Source organism: Nannospalax galili, unplaced genomic scaffold, assembly GCF_000622305.1.
Source record: "Nannospalax galili isolate Female #2095 unplaced genomic scaffold, S.galili_v1.0 scaffold1579, whole genome shotgun sequence".
Taxonomy (NCBI): Eukaryota; Metazoa; Chordata; class Mammalia; order Rodentia; family Spalacidae; genus Nannospalax; species Nannospalax galili.
Genome location: NW_008342632.1, coordinates 451805 through 473190, shown reverse-complemented (window position 1 = coordinate 473190; position 21386 = coordinate 451805). Strand labels below are relative to the sequence as shown.

The 21386-nt window shown below is 42.0% G+C and overlaps 1 protein-coding gene across 1 annotated transcript in view; it reads left to right on the top strand.

The window, feature by feature from the left end:
- Npas3 (neuronal PAS domain protein 3) overlaps window positions 1–21386 on the top strand; it is a 655449-nt gene that overhangs the window by 496257 nt on the left and 137806 nt on the right. The window contains exon 8 of the mRNA XM_029566227.1: window positions 16593–16767. Coding sequence (XP_029422087.1) covers window positions 16593–16767 — 175 coding nt within the window. The remainder of the gene's footprint in view (window positions 1–16592; window positions 16768–21386) is intronic.

Here is a 21386-nt window from a genome sequence, read left to right as displayed (position 1 = left end):
TTCCCGTTTACCCCACACCTCCAACCTAGCAAATCACAGTGTTCTAAACCCCATCCTCGTGGGTAAAGGTCAAGCAAGACATTTACATCTAGTTATCAATATGTTTGAAAAGAAACATCACATCTTCACTCAGGAATAAATTATTGGTGCTGCACCTGAGACTGTGGTCTAAGTGAGTTCTGGGGCAGTTCTGTCACTTGTTCATTCCGCCCCAACCGCTTCGCCAGGTGCCCTCCTTGTCTAGACTGATACCATTGTGTCTGTGAAGGATAAAAGTGAGCTTAGTAGCAAATTCCCACTGTTTACTCGGGCTGTTGAAAAGTGGATTCATTTGAAGAGAATTTTGGTTGGAGTGCATTTCAAATCAAAGTTTATCAGGTTGGGGGATTTCTGAATAATGAAGCACTGTGGTAGAGGCCTGCGTGGGCCTCATCGGCTCTGTTTCAAGGGAGAGAACGCAGGCGGACAGTAGCTGTGCTACGGCTCCATGCCCTGGGTCTCAGAGCCAGCACTGCTCAGCTCTTTTCATTCCCTGAACAACCCCATTTTACAGCATGGACAGTGGAGGCTTTACAAAGGTTAAATGACCTCTTCAAGGTCACATGAATTGTGAGCTAGGTTTCAAACCCTGGCCATTCTACCCCCAAAGCCCAGATGCAACCCAGCCTCCACCCAAAGCGGCATCTGAGACAAAGACCACTGCCATGTGAGGTAGACTGTTTTCTTAAATTTTTTATGGAAATTGTATATATTTAACATATGCAGCATGTTGTTTTGATATACATATTCATATTGAACTGATTACTTCCGTCCATCAAATTAACATTTCCAACACTTCACAGTTGTGTTGTGAGAACACTTGGGATCTGCTCTTAGCAAATTTCATGCAATACGCTATTATCAACTCTAGGCCCCACACTACATGTTTGATTTCTAAAACGTGTTCATTCTATAGGAATGAAACTTGTGTCCTTTCCAACATCCATCTCATTCCTTCTACTTCTAGTCAAAGGAAATGAGGTCAGTATCAAAAAGAACACAGACATCCAGCTCATAGGAACGGCTATGACACAGAATAAGTGCCTGTCAGTGGATGAATAGGGTGATACTCAGCCTTGAAAAGAAGATCCCGCCAGGGTATGACGCTAAGTCAAATAAACCAGGCACAGAAAGAAAAATGCTCCATAGCCTCACTTATATGGAATACACAAAACATCTAAGTCATAGAAACAGGCTGCTCTCTGATCCTGACTGGGCAATTGACACAGGTGTGAGGGTGATGGTAGACCTCTGAAGTGCTGGACGTCAGGGCCTTGGTCCAAAAGGCAGTGATAAGAACTCAGGATGCAAAGGAGTAAAGAAGTTGCATTCAAGAGAGCCTTTGAGGTCACCAGTTTAACCAAACAACAAAAATGTATTGTTTCTGGGGATCTGGAAAGATGGATGAACCATCATCTCAGGCATCAAGAAGCCTGAACTGTAGAAAAGGGTTGAGCGAGTTTACAGCTACTTAGGTGCGTTCCATCTGTCTGTGCTTTGCTGCCTTCCCAGACCCGGTTTCCTGTGCTCCACGCTGTTCTAGCTCCTTTGGCAAGAAAAGTTCCTGTGATTTATTTTTCACATAACATTGTCCAAATACACAGACAGTAATTATGAACATTATGGAAAAATGGTATGAGTGTTACTTTCACAGTGGGGCTAGGAGTAAATACATTTCAGTCAGTAGACAACATCCCATTCCACGTGAGGGCTGTCAGACTGACTGTAGGTGGTGATCGAAACGCCGACTTTCAGCCAGATATCGCCTCTTTCTCCAGGAGCGCACTCGTCAGAGCGCCTACAAATCTTGGGTATTGATTTTCTGGGATGCCAGCCATACTTCTTTCCCATGTCTCAGCCTGAAAGGGCGGCCGGCCTTGCGCAGACTCCGCCCACCCCTGGTCCTTTCGCCTTTAAGGCGTCCACTCTTGCATTAAGCACACAGCGTGTCAATCAAGGGGCTTACGTATGTACTCAGTGAGTTTTAGGGTGTTTCCTACTAATTCTCCATTAGAGGAAGCGGAGATTATCTATTCAAGGGAACAAGTGAAAAATTGGAGAGACTACAGAAAGCGGCTCATCCAGCCTCATTTCAAGACGCAGCGGTGGAGACAGGAGGGGAGTTAAAATGGACTTCTGTTGCCAGGGCGGTGTCTAAGCCACTGTTCACACTGTGCCTTTGTAACTCAACAGTGACAACTTAGTCTGTTTCTGTCTTGTTTTACTGTTTTGAAAACTTTGATTCCACATGCCCCTGGGGTACTGTAGTACACTGAGCAAAGACGGTGGTCATGGGACTGTGACTTCATAAGTACTCTTTTTCAAATTAAACCATTTTAATGACCAAAACTAAGCAGAACACCAATATAGAACTTCTGTAGCTAGAAAGAGAAAGGGAGGTGCCTCAGGATCTGTTACCATGAGGTCCACAGTTATATACCAGCTTTGCCTTGTTTGGGACTACAGGAACTCTTTCATGTTGGTACTGACCACTGAAAGTTGGTACCATTATTATCTTTACTTTATAATTGAGGGAGTATGTATAACTTGCCCAAGGAGGGGAATGGTTTTGATCCAAGGCAATTTTCATATAAAGGCGTTAGAAAACCTCCTGCAACATAGCTCACTTTGTCTATGATTAGCCATAAATTGGGCCCGGCTGCCTCAAATACCCAACCAGATGTTCTAATCCAAGAAGTGTGCCTTTCTGTCTGACTATTCTAAAAAGTACCTTTTAAAGTATTTAACAGAAAAATCTGGAATTCATCAGTCTCAACTACAGGGCTTCATCTCCAAATGATTCAATTAAAATTAGATCAAGAGACTTAACGGTAATCATGAATGGTCACCCCAAACCATCCCAGCGTATGGAAGGGCTGCCAGTAAATTCAACTAATAAGTTACCAGAAAAGCTGTCTTCAACGATCTCTATTTCATCACGTGAAATGACAGAAAAAAGCAACACTGGAGTGATGGTGACTCATCAATGAATTGAAATTAAGATATTGTCATTTTGTTTCTATTTTTGCTTATGTAAGGCCGCTGAAACAATAGAAAGGATGCCTATAAAAATCAAAAGAATGTCAGTGGTAGAAAGGAAAAAAGAACCCCAGGGCAGAAAGGACGCTCAGTGGACGTCATCAAAGTGAAAACCTGGAGCATTTTACATAGGGAGTAGACCAGCCCCAGCTCCTCCCAGGGCTGCTCTCCTGAAGCTCAGAGAGGAACTAGTTATTCCTTTTGAAAGAAATGGATGGATAAGTAAGGTGTATGCAAATTATAAGGGGTGGAACTTTCCATAAGTCTTGGTAGGCGTCAGCTAAAAAAGGGATGCAGAAGCATACATGATGTGACCTTAAAGCGAAAAGAATACATATCTGAATGCGGAAAGAAAGAAAAAGTAGATACAGTTTGCCTGTTTCCTCAGTGAAGCCAGTGGGTACATCACTGAAAAACCCGTGTTGTCTGCTCAAAGCCCCCGTCCTCATTAAGGAGAATGAGGCTCTGACAGCTGAGTGTTCCGGGTCCAAGCCACCTCCCCGAGTCCTTCCTGCAGCTTCTAAGCACGGCATCTGTTACCTCTGAGGTACCCATGCCCCTTTATGGATAGAGAGCAAGCTGCGCTTGTGTCCTCACAAATGTTGCCCAGGAACCCTTGATTCATCCTTGTTCTGATTTTGTTTTGTGTTTTTGTATTCCTCTTGGTATGGGCAGCATGAACTTTTCCATTTGCAAAAGGGTTTAGTCAACAGTCAGTGTTTTGAATCAGATTAAAACCACAAATACTTTAAGAGCTGTGTATTTGTTCTGTCCTGCTCAATGCACTCATTTTATCTTCTGAAGGGCAGTGGACGCCATCCGTGCGCTAATGAATCCCTCGCAACAGGCAGGTGTGCTGACGGTTAATGGTGATGAGTGTTTATCTTAAAAGATCCTGGGTTCTTCCTGAGAATTCTCCCCCTTTTCCTTGACACATCAAAAAATGGGGAATCATCTGTGAGGCTGTTTTATTTGTCTGTATTTTCAGGACAGCACATTTACATACTCTTGAAGGCAATCAATATGTGGAAGCCCAGGTCTTCCAAGAGTCCTTAATTATCTGCCTAAGAATGCATATGTATTCACATGTAATACTTGTGATCCTGCAGTCTCCCCCACCCCACCCTTTTTAGCTGACATGTAAGTCTTTGAAAGCAAAGAGTAAAATCAAGAGTATAACAAGAAAATGCACAGTGAGTTGTTAAATGTGATGGAAAAACAAAAAAATCTAAAAGCTTCTGTCGGTATGATCAGTAAAGGAAAAAAAAAAAAGGACAGGCAGCAAACTGTCTATCATGTGATGAAATTTGACAGTAGGGATTATGGCTTTGATGGACCAGAACAGCTAATAGAAGAAGCTGACATTTTTGAAACCCTGCTAATTAAGGGTTCCTTCCTTAATATTAAAATAAAGTCTTTGTCTGGGTTTTATGGTTGGAGAATCAGGTGTTTTCATTAATATATGCCAGTCAGTCTTAATAAGCTTGGAGGGCAGAGGAAGTTATTATTGAGTGACCTTCTACAAAATAAGCATGTTGCTAAGGGCTCTAACCCTGCCCCGTTCAGACTGATGAATCTCATTTCCAATGCAAAAGCTTCACAAGAAATCCAAGTATTCTCTGTGCAATCACAGAAAATAATCCTGGTGTCTCTTGTAATGTCCAGAATTGCCACTTACTACACTACTACTGTACAATGAATATTACAATACATATTATTTTTCTACCACAATTGTCTACATTTCTGAATTGCCCAGAATAGAAAAACTTATTGTGAAGACACTTGTATTGAAAAGTCAGCTCATTTTAATACTTTTCAAATAGTCATGTACTCTGTTCATGAATTATAATGCTCAGAATACATCTGACAATACTGGCTTTGAAAAAGGAGATATGTCTATATTATTACATATTCATTTTCAAATAGATTTCAAACAGATTTTAAACCACTCATTGAAATTCATTGAAATGATAAATTCACAGTTGGATTTTGATTGACTCTTAATCCAATTTTACTTTTGATAAGTTTTTACCCCAACCCTTTCCAACCCACCCCCAACCTTCTCAACCAATGTAATTTTTTCCTCTTTTATTGGTCAATAACACAGAACTGGTAGGATGTGGTAAAACTTGAAGGTTTTGATGACTATGTATAAAACTTTTCAAAAAGAACTCATAAATTAAGTTGAAATAGTAAAGCAGCACAGCACAGGTGATTTAGCTAGTTAATTCCCAACATGCCAGTGTGTGTCTTTTGGAAGCAGGATCCATGGTGGCTGATCGTTGGTTCAGAATCCAGAAAAACTCTGAAAGAACTCCTCAGTTACTGTGCTACAGCATTACCTCTACAAGACATAGAAACATGCGAGTGTTTGGAGCTGTAACAATAGGTCTCTCTCCTTCAGGTTCTGTGCTTAACTAGGGCTCTATCTAGAACTCTCTTTCTGTTCAAAGAGGGAGAGGCTGAGTCACACCACTGTTGTTAGACCCATGGCCAGGCAAAATGACATCAAGCCCAATGGAAGAAACTAAATTAAAAATTGCAAAATGTGCCATGAATTTTGTGGGTAAAATCCACCCATCATAAACCATCTTATTTTTCTACCATCCATCTGAGTGTGTCAGACATGGGAACATGGAAATGAAAATCTTGAATCCAGGGTTGAGATACATAGGACAGGAACTGAACCCAAAGTGTGAAAATTATTTCAGTCTAGGTCTACAATAGGACAATTATCTTTGAGGTATAGATTTAGAAAGAAAAACATGGTATTCCTATAATAATTACATGAAGCCGATCTTTAGTATTTAAACAGAAGAGCTCATGAACACTATCACAGATCCATCTTCTAAGGACCCAGTCACTTAAGTGACCTCCTCCATAATGCTTTCCCAGGGTCCTTGGCTAACCCCACAGTAGTGGCGTGTGCAGTCCGTCCTGGCCTTTGTAGGAGCCAGCACAGCCAGGGTCCTCTTGGTCTTACGTCGCTTCCAGATTTTCAACTTTACATGTAGATTTGCATCTTTCTATGTAGGCCAGGATGGGAGTTGCTGTCCCAGATATTTTGGGTTCATAGCCACGTCTGGGCGCATCTGTGCACATGTGGATCATGGACAAGCTATATCCACATCACCTAGGAGCTTCTTAAAATTCAAAGTCTTGGAGTCTTCCCAAGACCTACAGGATCTAGAGAAATGTAAGTGACCACAGTCTGTAATGTGCTCACATCACAAATTAATCACACACCACAGTGTGTTCTCTTGTATCTTGACAATCATTTGACCTTGTATGAGCACTTGTTTTAGCTCTCAAAGTACATTCCAAAGTCCTTGGGGTCAGGTACTTAGTTTTAACGCCCTTTCCCTATGATCCCAGATGAGCTTGCAAAGAAGAAATGATCAGTAAATACTTGACTAATTGTACAAGTTCAGTTCTTTTAGAGACTTTCCTACTCCTATTGCTTTTTCTCTCGCCTCTTCTGTCTTTCCAGCATCCTCCTGGCATCTAATATCCCATGTTCCACTCCAGGGATCTGTACCCCACAGTACCAATGTCCAATAGAAGCATTGGAAACCACACATGTAATTTAAACTGTTCTAGTAGCCACCTTTTAAAAAGTAAACTCAAATAAGCAAAATTAATTTTAATTGTTTGGTGTTCAGTCCCTTCATCCTTTTTATCTGGTGCTGAGTCCTTAGAACCTGGTACTCATGTCCTACTTACCAGCTTATTACAGTTCCAAATTAGCCACATTCCACATGCTCAGTAGCCATATTTGGCTACCATATTGGGCAGCATGGTGCTTGCATAAATAAACAGCATGAGTGTCTACAGTCTCTGAGATAACGTGCCAAATTATAAGTGCGTAACTAGGATGTTTTTTTCTGGTAAAAGAAACATCAAGTTCTCAAAGATTTGCTTGTCCCTCACATACTACACATTAAGCTCACAGGTATCTTTAAGGCACACACACTCTTTTAGCCTCTGGGGCAACTTTTCTTTTGACCAATTTTCTCCACTTGCCAGTTTTATTTACACCCCATGTTGTAACAAGACTAACTCACAGTCTGTTGTTAAACAGTTGTGAATCTAGTTTATTCCTTTAAAATAGCACCTAGAGCAAACTCAGGGCATTGACTTGCTTCAAAGAGAGTAGCTCCACAGCGAGTAGTTAAAACTGTGAAACAGAACTTACACACCAGAGCCATGGTGCCCACATGACATCCAGGAGTCTCTCAAATTTTGCCTTAACATATCAACAAGGAAGGTTCTAGAAAGGTCAGTAACTGTTCACAGAACAGAGGATTTTGTTCTCCTTTTTTTCTTTGGATTAATTCTCAAATTTCTTGACATGACCTGACTATTCGCTTTCTACAATGACTTAAATATTTGAGTTTCCCTTGCAGCTTCCTTGAACAAGGTGTTTTTAAGACTCCTCACAGCAGTGTGGAAAAAGTGAATCATATTATTTTCAATACGTCAACTACCGTGTTTGCATAATGTTCCAGTCTGGGAAACCAAGATGTCAGTTGAACAAGCTCTTCCTTTCGGGTTGCTTCTCCTTAAAGAACAGGAGTTCTTGAGATGTACAGACAGTTACCTGGTTCGTCTCATCGCTGTGGTTTATGTTTTGTTGTTTTTTTTCCTCTCTCTTCCTCTCTCCAGCATCCCTTAGACACTATGCCTGAACTCTTAGTAAGGACTGACGTTGGTAATCTTCTAGCACACAGCAGTCCTTTAAAAACTCAAGAATGATTAATTAGCTTGTGTGCATTTTAGTATTTATTATTGTTTATGTGACTATTACGCGTGTGCATTAACCATATCCAGGGTTTATTCATATAAGCCATACTGTTTCAGTGTGACGAGAATAAAATAAAATCACTGTGTGGATTGTGAAAGCACATAGAAAAGTCAGCCCTAGAATTACTGTTTTCCTAATCCACTTACCTTTCTCTGAAATGAAAACACTGTTAAATTTCAATCTTATTAACATTTTCTACATTTTTGTTCACATGAGACAAAAGAGGGGAGGAGGACAAAATTAACTACGAGGTTAATAAAAATAAACAAAAATTGAGATGTATTTGATACTGAAGTCTTTGTGTAACATGCATCTCAAAGTGAATCCTATTTAAACGACAAATATTGAACCATGTAAAATTTGAGGATAATGGATTAACTATGCCAGTATCAAGTATGTGATGTTGATTGGTCTCCTTTCCACCGAGGTAATGAGAGGCTTTCAAAGTGACATCTTACTACACTTTGATCTTGAGAAGAGGGACAGACTCTGGCTGCTCTTGAGACTGTTAATGCTCCTTTCTTGGCACCATTTCAGTTTTTATATGACGTAACCTCCCACAGCATCCTTTTCTCCTTCCCAGCACTGTGATAGATACTAACAAGTTGCCTTTCCTGCCCTACAGACATTTAAAACTTCAGAACTATAGGAACCTTGTAAAACATGTTTCAAAATCTCCTGACTTAGTCACATTCACAAATCCCTGGGCTCATTTCTGTGATGGACTGGCCCTTCACTAGTGTGGAATTTTCTAGGTTCTTGTTGCCAGAGCTCTCTCTGGGTCTCTTGCGCTATTGGGCAAACCATATGACATATCTTTATGTGCATTTATTATTATCTTGGGGGGAGGAGCAGAGTGACTTACAAACACCCAGTGCCTAGCTCCCCGCCTGCTCAGCTCCAGCTACACAGCTCTGCGCTGAGGCTCAGAGGCCGCCATATCAGGTCGCACCTGCGACACACCCATAGTCACCGCTAGCTTTCGCCCACACCTCAGGGGCCAGCGATCTCAACCCAGGTCCGTAAGTGCCAGGCCATTCTGTCCTTGAGTATGCCTGGCTGCTGCACATTCTCCACACGTGTTGCTCCCGCATTACTCATGGCTCACCGCTCCTGTCCCAAGATGGCACCACAGACCCCCCCTTCCTCAGCTAACTCTCAGCAGTCAGCTCTCCACAGCAGGCCCTGCCTCTTGGAAGAACCAGAACCCTGGGGAACACACCCTTAGCTTGTTCCTTTAGTGAAAAGAAAAGAATACTGATGTATCAAAACTGCTCTAAAACCACTGCCTCCAAGCTGTGATGTGATGGAGATACCTGAAACCAAGACTGTGAGAAAATTTATACTGCTGCATATAATTTATTAGGGGACAATGAAGCAACCTCAAAGAGCCCGCCCGTCTATTTGAAACACAGGCCATTTCTGTAAGGATTTAAGCGTTCTCAATTAGTCTGACTCTGCAAAATGATCCCTCTGACGTTTCCGAATATTTAGCAATCCATGTTAACTACTGCCTGATTGGTTTACCCATCCCCAATGAGAGTCAAGGTAGAGGTCCTGTCCCGAGCGTCTGGGCCTAGTCAGAATGGGTGCAGTTCCCTAGCTACTCGTCCATCATTCCACTTTGGGGACAGTCTGTCTCCCTTGCCCTCATACCTTTCCGAAGACCAAGGGGCGTCCTGGCCTGACCTTCTGACCCTTCTTAAAGGAGTTCAGAACTGGCTATGTCACGTCTTTGTGTGCTGTTGCAGATTCTCAAGTCAGGCACTCCGGGGGTTATAGGAAAGTGCGTAAAAAACAAAAATAGAATGCAGTTGGCCTCATTGATTCCCACGGGAATCGAAATGTTTATATCTGAAGATAAAATGAACACATGATGTGGTACCTCTCTGCTCAGATTCTTCTGAGGGAAAACTCTGGTGTCGCACCTGTGGGAAGGACCGGGCTCCTTCTCCCTCTTGATGGCAGTGAAAGGCTTTTTCATTCTACCTCATCGTTCTGATACGGAGCCTCTTTCTCTTCTTGTTCTACTAATTTATACATGTATTTCTGTAAGGGGCCCAATGCTTTTATGCGTTTTTTTCTTCAGATAAGTCAGCAAATACATAGAATGAGACAGAGCAGTAAAGAACATCAAGTTTCTGTCAAAACAGTTCATAAATATTCAGTAGAGTTCTGCAATATGTAGGAAGTTATGAAGATGGCATTAAGATACCAGTAAATCCAAAGAAAACCTATGCTAATCAAGCCATCATATCTTATATTTTATTCTCTTATCTCTTTATTATCCTTCAATAATATAAATGTGACCCCCAAAACTGCAAATCCTAACCTGCTGTGGTGAGATAGAATTTCTGCCTTATCCTGGGTCAGGATTTTCTAAGCAGGATGTCAGGGTCTCTCAGTAGATCTGATAGCCTAACCTAGGAGTTAGCTTTTAAGTCACTTACCACCAAGGTCTCTCTCAGCAGCGACCTTCTATTCAGATATTGCTGACATCCCAGTGAGGGTGGGCCTGGCAAGAAAAGGACCCAGCTAAGAGCACCTCCAGTCTTAATACCATAAGGCCCTGAAAATTTTTAAGTGCCTTTCAAAAGGTTTAGGGAATTCTAACTTAAATCATGAGTTTTAAATAATCCTTTTTATATATTAAAAATCAACCTTGTATTGTTTCAAAGACTAAAGTCTTGGAGAAAGAAATGCCTGAAAAGTGGGTGTAAAGAAGTGTCCTCTGACACGTCCACAAATGGAGGTGACTTATATTATCACTCCTGATTCCTCAAAGAGTAGCCCTGTTAGGACACTGCTGCAGTTAAAAAGTATTGCTTACTCCAGGGGGTCAAGCAGAGGCTATTGACATGCTTGGTGTTTGGAGAGACAAAACAGTCCGTTACACACACACACACACACACACACACCATCTACCAGTAGGGTACAGTGACCCCGCTTGGAAAAGTCAACTCAAACCATTGTATAATATATTAATTTTTCCACAAAATTCCAGTTACAACTATGTCTAGTTTGCAAAGTCCGTGCAAGCTAATAGATCATGAAATAAATTTGAAGAAGGCTGTGTGGATTGATTTGATCATGGGCTATCATTTGTCCTGGAGGAGTCTTTGGTTCCATTGAGTGGGAATAGCCAGGCAGAAAAAGTTTGAACAAAATGTGATCCAGATATGGTTGTTTGCTGTTCATTACATGTCTGCTGCCACCAATACCCTTTCAGCTTTTTAAAAATACTATAAGCAATGAAATGAGCCTATTCCTTTTTCAACATCACTCCAATCTGGGCACAATGGCATATACCTGTAGTATGAGGACACTGAGACAAGGAAATCATGAGTTCAAGGCCAGTCTGAGCTACATAGGAAGACCATGTCTCAGAACCAACAATAGCAAAACAACAACAACAATAAAATGGAATTATTCGGTTGGAGTAAAGTTGGACCTAGTGGGTGAAATTTGAAATAATCATATGCCTTCTTTCTCCTGTGATAGGAGAACCATCCAAAGACCTGTGGGTCTTCTTCTTGAGTTTAATGAATACAACATTTTTTTGTCTTTTTGAGACAGGGTCTCCCTGTAGCACCAGCTGGACTGGAACTCACTATGTAGTCCGGGCTGGCTTCAAACTCACAAATATCCACCTGCCTCTGCCTCTCAAATGCCGGGACTAAAGACATGCACCACCACACCCAGCTATACAACATTCTTTTAACCATCATACATGGTTATTGAACTTAGTATAAAATGAAGAGGTTCCTACATTTGCCTTAAAATGTAATTTATGCTAATTGGAACACACCATTAAGGGCAGAAGGCAATAATACTCCATTGTGAAGATTCTAATGAAGGATAAAGAGATAACCGGTAATTAATACCAGATGAAATTCTCTAAGTTTCTACTCCTGGTGATTTGAATGGACGCTGAAGAAATAATTTTTGTAGAACATGTTTTAATTCAGAAAATGAGGAAATTGGAATGTGAGAGTTGGAAACTCGCCATCTAAATACTGTTTTTACCATAGGTGGGAACCAAAATGGGTAATGGAAGATAGCCACTGTGCTCTTAGAAGAATCCTTCCAAACCCAACCAACCATACTCAGTCGGATTTCATTAGATCTATAAAAGAAGGTGTAGATTTTAATGTACCAGGCAAGAATTTACTGGGAGCAAATACATTAGTTGCAAGGTAACTAATGCTCCAATAATAATGTCATTAATAATGTTTGGGAAAAAAATTAAGCTTGACCAAATTAAATATATGTTTCAGGCCTGACTATCCACTGTTTTTACCCAGAAAACATTTGTGATAGACCTCTGAGATAATACAGATAATCGGTGGGCAAAAGTTTGAGAATTAGCAACTGGAAACTTAAAGATATCTAATGACACTGGATTGGAGTTTTCCTACTTGAAAGTAACAAAAGTTATGTCCTCTTATCATGTAACAAACAAAACTATCCCCAGTCTTGATTGCTGTGGCCTGTTTTAAAACATAGAATTTAGTGGCAGTAAACATGAATTTAGTCTGTTTTGCTCAGTCAGTTGTCATAAGAAAAAACCAAGAAGGGTTAGGTAAGAAAAGCACTGTGAGTTACCCAGTCGGGCTTAGAGCTGCCTTCTAGACCTAAAAAGCTAGATAAACATGAAAAAGCATTTCAACCCCTAAGAAGTACAGATTTGTGAATTGAAGATAGCGATGTTAATGGTTTTTTATAAACCTCTTTCCATTTTAAAATATAGTGTGGAAGGGCAATCTGAGAATGTTGCAATTGGCACGCGAATGTAAAATGTGACGATCAGAGCAGAGGTAGCACTGACGGAGACAAGGGGCGGAGTAGTAAGGTGGCCTGTGTACACCCTCGGTGTCTGCTTGGTTTAGAACACCTCCTCTTGCTCTTTCCTTTGGTCCAAGACTCTAGCAGCAAAGCATCCTGAACCCCAGGAGATTGGCGAGCAGCCTGCTCTCAGCCCCATCCTTTCTGATACGTAGCGTTCTTCTACCCACAAGTGAGGATGAAGCACAGAGAGGCTCAAGTTCTCTGCTCTGCCTCTTTGGCTACAAAGGTACTGCTTGAGAGGTGATTGCTGACTGTCGTCCACATTCTGTCTCCACCATGGGCCTTCAGGTCCTTCTGTAAAATGGGGGCAATCAAGCCAGTTTGGAAGATCTTATTAATGAAAGTAGAGCTGGCTATGGGAGTGCAAACCTGTAATCCGGCACGTGGCACAAAGCGGGAGAAAGATCACTGTGGTTTCTAGACCAAGCTGCTCAACATAGTAAGGCTACATAGTAAGACCCTGTCTCGGAGGGAGAAGTATATGCGCACAGTAGGGAGCTTCCAGTACTGTTACTCTGGTATTCGTAGTTGTGTTTCACCCGCTGCTGATTAGAATGATGTTCCGAAGTGATGACACAGACCCCAACTATGTGTGTGTCTGTGTTCAAACGTTCTTATCCACCAAACAGCAACAAGACTGGGCATTTTATGTTATTACATTACGTTTAAAACGTTCTTATCCACCAAACAGCAACAAGACTGGGCATTTTATGTTATTACGTTACGTTTATTTTGTGAGTGGGTGATTGTGTGTGTGTGTGTGTGTGTGTGTGTGTGTGTGCGTGTGTGTGTGTGTGCGTGTGTGTGTGTGTGTATTTCCGGGCAGACACATGGATGTCAGGGGACAACTTGTGAGAATCAGTTCTTTCCCTCCACCATGTGATTTCTAGGGATCAAACTCAGGCTGTCAAGCTTGGTAATTAGCACTTTTACGTACTAAGCCATCTGCAGGCCCAAGAGTGGGCATTTTAGAGTATTTCTTTATCACACAGTGAATTCCTCAGCATGGTTTCTCTGGATTTTCAAAATGAGGCTGTGGGACATCTTGTTTCTACCCAAGGATCAGCACTGTGGGGGGGGATAACATGCCACATGGAACACGTTGTGAGTGGTGCCCCACTGTCCCTTGGAGCAGTCATGCTACCAGCTTTGGGCTGCTGTCCAGGGAGGTTACACTAGTTGTCCAAGGTCACATAGGAAAGCAGGAAAACTTCCGATCTCAAACTCACGTGACTCCAAGTAGCCTGTATCTCTGTATCTCCCACTCTACCATATGGCATCAACAATAGTTGAGACATGGAGACAGTGGAGTATCAATGTTAGGTTTTATTGTTTGTTTAATTGTGTGTATGTGTGTGTGTGTGTGTGTGTGTGTGTGTGTGTGAATGTGGGTTTGTGCACATGAGTGCAGTGCCTGCAGAGACCAGAAGAGGGGTTGAACCCCTTGAGGCTACAGTTATGAGTGGTGGTGAGCTGCCTGATGTGGGTGCTGGGAACTGAACTCAAGTCCTCTGTAAGAGCAGCAAGTGATCTCAACACTGAGCCCTCTCTCTGGCCCCAATATTAGGGGTTTTTTAATATTTTATTTATTATTTTTATTTCATGTGTATGAGTGTATTGCCTGCATGTATGTAAGTGCATCTGTGTCATGCAATGCACATGGAGGTCAGAAGAGGGCGTCAGATCCCCTGGGACTGGAGTTAGGGACAGCTGTTAGCTGCGATATGGGTGCTGGGAATCGAACCTGGGTCCTCTACAAGAGCAGTCAGTGTTCTTAACTTCTGAGCCATCTCTCCAGCTTCAATACTAGTTTTTGAAGCGTCTCGGTGGAGAACTCCATGAGGTCACCGAAGGAGAAGTGACATGTTGTGACAGTCTTGCTTTACATGTGCCATATCATGACATAGTTTCTTGGGAAGAAAATAACTATGCCTCCAGGCAAATCAAGTTGTAGAGACTGTGAGTGTCCTTCTCTGTAAGACTTCTCCGTGTGAATATTCAATAGCCAGCACTCCTAAAAAGTATTTCACTTGGGTTGGCATCTTGTCACTGTCCATGGAGTGTGTCAAAAGGTCCATGGAAATATTTCAGGGAGACAGAGCATGGGAAGAGCAACTGCTGCTATTAGACACTGCGCGCAATGAGCGACTTCCTCGTCCCACTAATCCCCAAACAAAATAACCATCAAGAAATATTAAAACACACATTTTATTAGTTTCATTTAATTTCTTAATTGCTCAAAGTCAGTTTACCCATTTATTTCCGTGTGAAGTGCTTAGAGGCAAGGCGCACATTAAAAGGATTATTTCCATGTAATCCCCCCCTCCCAGAGGGTAGAAGCTGATCACTGTGAATCCCCATGTACACTCTGTAACAATACCAAGTGCAGGAAATAGGTATTGTAAGATGATATAGTCAGTAGTCAGGTAATACCATAGGAGAATATAATTTAACAGCTACAGAAAGTACCTCATTTTCAGTAAAAGTTATATGAGCCTTTTTCAGGAAGAGCTATTACCCAAACTGAATTTAGCCTCTTCTGGTTATGCCTCTGTTAATTGATAGATGTTGAAGATGTGTAGCCTGTTAAGATTTTAATCAAATGATGTCTGGGAGGAGATGTGATCATCTTACCAGGACTTAGAGTACTGAGGAAGGTAATTGCTCAGAGCTTTACACTCTGTGACAGTTCACCCACACCTCCTTCCGAGGAGGGGAAAGTTGGTGGAATTTGGGGAGATGCTGGTTATTACATGAGAGAGATGAGGTAGGAAGAGGTCTAGGTAAATGCTCACCCCCCCCCCAAAAAAAAGCCTGACAATATGATATTCTAGCAACGTCCACAGTCAGCATAGCTGGCCTGAGACCTACACTGTGAGGGATGGGAACCCATTAGTGACCCAAGGAAAGAGTGTTCCTGTGTCCCCCTGCAGATACACCCCCCTGCTGTAATACCTACAACCCCAGTACATTATTTTAGGAGCATCACAGCTAGCCTGAGGAGGAGATAAAAGTTAGAGCATTAGAGGAGTTTAAAGGTAAGGCCAGTCCTGGTCAGAAACTTTACCCCCACTGCCAGCAGGTGGCTGGACGCGGAAGTCACGTCTCACAGCTCTGAAGTATGCAGGCTCTCTCCTCCGATGCTTCGTGTTCATTCTCTATACTCGGAGTCAGCCTTGTTCAGAGAGTACGTTCTTAAAGCCCTCGAGGAGATGTGTACTGTGGATCTTATTAGATTGAAAACAAGCTGATACCAGCAGGAAGAAAAAGTGGTTGCTTTAGACCCCCAGCTGACCTCTTTTGCATGGAAAATTCTCCATCTGATTACAGAGCTAATGAGTAATATTTAATGAAAACATTATGCCTCTGCATATATTTGTAAGTGGAACTTTGTACATTTAAATTCACATAGAAATAAGGAGATACGTATAAAAAAGCCCACCTTGGAAATCTCTGTATCTTAAAGAGCTACGTGCCTGCTACCCCTGGCTGTTTCTATAACTTTTTATACAAAGCACAAACTTCTTAGTAAGAAAATGGTAGAACTCGGTCAATCATCCAGTTGACACCAAACGTGGGCGTATTTGATGATGCGTGTACGGAACAACTGAATACGAGGCGGACTTGCCCACACTTCACAGCGTTTGGGCTTTATGCAAACAACAGTATATGAAGAGAAAACTGGGCTCAAAACTGTTAAACATTCTCTTTCAAGTTCATTCGAGAATCCTGTCGTATCTGAAGGTGGAGACCCAGAGGCTCGACGGCTTCTGGGGCCCGACGGGGGGCTTTCTTCCTGCTTTGTGTGCGGCATTGACCATGGACCGCTGTGACATCTGTCTCTCCACTTCTCTCTCTCTAGGTGGAGCTGACAGGCAGCAGCGTCTTTGATTACGTCCACCCCGGGGACCACGTGGAGATGGCAGAGCAGCTGGGCATGAAGCTCCCACCAGGGCGGGGTCTCCTCTCGCAGGGGGCCACAGAGGACGGAGCCAGCTCAGCATCCTCCTCCTCCCAGTCAGAGACCCCTGAGCCAGGTGGGAATTGCAAACCCGACGTGTGGTTGGTGGGCAGGACCTTTACTGAGCTAGTGTGCGCCCAGTACCCATGTGGACGGACTATAAATAGGGCTCAGGGTATTTAACAATTCCGTGCAGCCTTCCGTCCCGTGCAGTAATTAAATAAGGGAGAGATTTGAAAATAAGGAGACATTTTAATAAGTGTAATCCAGAGATCTAATTTCAGTCGAACAATACACACAGAAAGTACGAAGTCCTCTGGTTTCTGCTCCAAACGACTAGAGAAGGGGCTGCCGGTGTGGAATGCTTCTCCCGTTTTATTGTTTCCACGGCTAAATGTGGTGCATTTATTTGTCATTCAGCAAAATCTACTGCAGAGGCATGTTGAAATTAGCTTGTGGAGAATTAAAAATATTAGGGGTTTGTACAGAGCTTCGTCTCTTTCCTTTTTTTTTAAACACCAGAAGGTACTTGAAAGATGTGAACAGATAAATTAAGGCTAAAAAGAAAACAGAAATGGCTACATTTTAAACTGCCTTTCCGCCCTTAGTATTTAATTAGATCAATTGTATGGAGGGATGAACAGAGGTGACATTCCTCATTGGGATTCCTTCCAGGACTCTTATAGACTTTGCATTCAGAATGTCCCCATTTTCATTGTGTTGTACTGATGATAATTTAAGTATTAGGGGAAAATCCATTTATAAATTAAACAAAATGACTTGATATCCATCAGTCCCCTAGTTCATCAAGCTGTTCAAACACGGGGAAGATTGGCTGGTCGGCCCGGGCCTTCCGAGAGCACTGGTAATTAGATCTGCGAAGGATTTATTCTTTGCTGATTGGGGCTTTAAATTAATTGAAGTTCCACATTTGTGGTTTTGTCCTCTTTGTACTTTTTTAGAGGAGATATTTCATATTCTTGTGTGGTGGAGTGCTTGGCCAAGCAGCAGTGGTTTAAATGTTAATTTTTCTCATGAGAAGTTTAAGATTTTTAATGAATCAAGGCCTGGTTTGAAGTGCAAAGTTTTATTTGCTTACTTGAGAAATTATTTTTGCACTCTTCAAAGATGCTTGTATTTTATTTGATCTTAGTTTTGAAATAGAATTCACAGCACAAAAGCTTTTTATTCAAAAGAAAAATGGAAAAACCTGTCTTACAATTAATATTGAAATAACTACATATTTCAAGAAGATAATATGTGCTGTCTAGAAATAATCACGATATGTCTATTCATGGGAAAAATATATATATGCCTTTTTGGAACTATTTTGATTCCATATAGAACTCCATGTTTTCCCCAATGAAGTTAAGGGTGGTTCCCTGGAGTCATTATTCTTAGCACTGACAGGCATCGTTCTCCAGATAGCCTCACATGTGAGAAAAGGAAATATTTAAGACCATTCTTTACCTTTTAAAATTTTGTTCTGGGGGAAGCCATATATTCTCACACCGTAGCTCATTGACTTCAAGGATTGGCTCTGTCAGTTGGGTCACTGGAACTGTTTTCCAGGCATCAGAACATTCCTAACTGGGTGTGTTTGAGGAGTAGCATATGAAAACTGTTTTCTGCTCATTCAGTCTCGAGTTGGATCTGGGAGCCGTGACTCCTCGTGACGCCAACACTATGAAGGAATTTAAGTTTAAAAGCTGTTGTTTAAAGGAAGGTTTTAGAAAAGTGGATTCTGTTTCCCTGAATCACAAACTCAACTTCAGGATCTTCTCAGTCCTTTAATGCACATTCCAGCACAGGCAGCCATCCCTCGACAGCAAAGACAACAGGTGCCTTTTGTAGTCTCCATGGGAACGTGGCCCTGGTAAGAAGCTGTTCTCCTACATTGCTTAGCTTGTCTAATAGACAGTTGGTCCTGGTTTAGCTCCCAGATCGACTTACTGCAGCCTCATTCTCTTGGCCTGTGGTTCAGATTATCCCTCATCCTTATTGTAGACACACAAACATGTTAGTGAGATGCATCAAATCTTCCTTTCCCCTTACAGGCAGACTGTGCCACACAGTCCTTCTACTGGTATGTGCCTAAGAACCTCACCCCCTGTACCACCCTACCCTGACTGCACTTTAATTTCTTGATGATCTTCTAACAATAGAGGTGCTTCTAAGAAATGAGCACAGCCCTTCAGATGTTCTGTGGTTATTTCAAAGAAAAAAAAAGTGTCACATTTTCAATATACCCAATGTGCTTTTGTTAAGGCAATCAAAGGTTGAATTTGATCCCACTGGAAGCCAGATCACCCCATCCATTCACATGGAACTTGAACATGCTGAAGGTGATCAGTTTCCTGAAAGAGACTTTAAGCTGGATCTGCTAGGATATCCTAGGCTAGAGTCAAAATAAAACAGCAAACTCTTATAAGAACTCTAATAAGGTCCATGCCTTCTATAAAGCATTAATTTGCCTGACACGCTCTTGGAACTATGGTCTCACCTACCATGAATTCAGGCCAGCAAGAGAGCACAGCTATCCTGAAATAGCCTGAAACTGTTATCCTGCTTCTCTCCTTCAAACCAGCTGACTGATTTACCATTGACATGTGGTTGGGAGGTACTATAGGTTGATTTGGCCTTCAAAGTAAAACTCTGCTCTCTCTAACCCTGGGTAACTGGAACTCAATAGGTGTACTCACAAAAGAAAGGGCTCTCGTCCTAGATGGTGAGTGTGGCTTGGGGAGTGCCAGGCTCTCGTAGCCTCACAAGTCTGCAGTATTTGGTTGCTTTCAATCTTTGGCTTAAGAAGCAATTAGACCGACTGCTCAAATACTGAAAAGCGACATAAGGTGCTACCTGGAATAAGATATCTTCACTAATGCAGATGATCGCTCCAAGGGAGTTACTTAAAAAGTTCACGTCAGGCACTACATCCCAAAGCTGCTTATGTTTCTTAAAAGCTAAAAGAATTTTAACAAGATTTCCTAATTCTTAATGACATGAAGGAACATTTTTGAAGACTGTTGTTCATTACTGCATAATCTTTTAAACTCTGATAAAACATAGATTCCTTTTTACAAGCTGGTGAAATGTGGTTGGAAAAGAGATATTGATGTATGGTTATTATGGATATGAAAGAACTAGTAGGTTAGGAATTTTCCAGAGGCCATGATGTGTTCAGCATAGCATTACTAAATGACTGAAATCGAAATAACATTTGGCATTAGAATAAAAGGAAGTGAATGACTAAGCTGACTAGAGGTAGTGACACTGCCAGGACAGGAATTCTACTTCCATGGGCTACCAGCCCCGGGACTGTCTGAATCAGTCTCAAGGTAATGGGGGGGGGGGTTGACTTGACAGCAAACCCAAACAAATATTTTATGTGCCTGCACATTTACAGATAGTTTTGTAAATATGTTACTTCCTTCAGAGAAATCTTAAGTCACGCAGAGGAAAATAAATGGGTTGCCTTGTTTTAAAAGTCCTGGTATTCCAGAGTGCCCTTGTAGGAGGTGGATCAGAACATTCTGGAAAAGCCCATTCCTCACCGGTCTGCCCGCAGTGTTTCTGTACTCCCGCAGGTAGATCCCAGCAACATCATCGGAAGGCCAGGCCCTCTGGAATGCACTGTTTGGATGGTGCGTTTTCTCTGGGTAGATCTGCCTGTATCTTTTCGTCACGCATTGTGACCCTACAGCCTTGGGATTATGAGCACTGTCGTCCTCTTTTCATAAGTCTCAATGCCTTTTGATTGCTTAGTAAACAGAAGCACGGCTCTTACCGGAAATCCTGGAGGAGCTTTAAAAGTCTCCCTATTCTGAAGGCAGAGTCATTCTTTTTCTCTTGCTCCTTTTGAGACAGGGTCTTCCTGTAGCCCCAGCAAGCCTGGGACTCACTATGTAGACCAGGCTGGCCCCCATCTCACAGAGGTTCACCTGCCTCTGCCTCCAGAGTGCCGGGATTAAAGGTGTGCAGCACCACGCCAGGCTCAGAGTAATTTTGAGTTTTCATAAAATTGTAGTTTTCTCCTTTTTCCTTATTAATATAGCAACTTTTATCATTATAAAATTGATTTACTATCATTATGAAAAATTAAGAATATGAAGAAGACAACAGGAAGAAAGACCAAAAGTAGATTCTCTTATTCAGAAAACACTGCTGTTCATATGTGGGTGCCACATGACCTTCCAGATTTTGTCTCTGCCCCTGGAGACATGTAGACCTAAGTAGGGGGCTTAGAGGAGGGTGGTGTTCTGTTTTATTTTGTGTATTTTACTAAATAAGACCCTAGCATGGATGCTTCTGGTAACCTGCTTTTCCATGTAGTCTCACACGCATCTTTCTGTGTGTTTCTGTCTTCGAGATGAAGTGTCCGCGGTCTCCAGTGGTTTGCCTCCCACCAGCTAACAGTCAGCACCAGCCATAGGCCCACCATCGTAGTGACATACCTGGGTCCTGCTTGGAAAGAATTCAGCTAGGACAAGGGCTTCTCTTGAATGGGTGTGAGTTTTCAGGGGCACAAATCATTACTACACTAGGATTTAGACAATTTAGCAGAATATTTGAGACAGTATTTTGGGTGAAAATAACTATAACAGCATGGCCAACCACTAGTTGTCTAAAACATAGGCTAATATATTTTGTCTCAAGTTTTGGGCAGAATCCAGCCTGTTTTGGGGGGTTAAGATA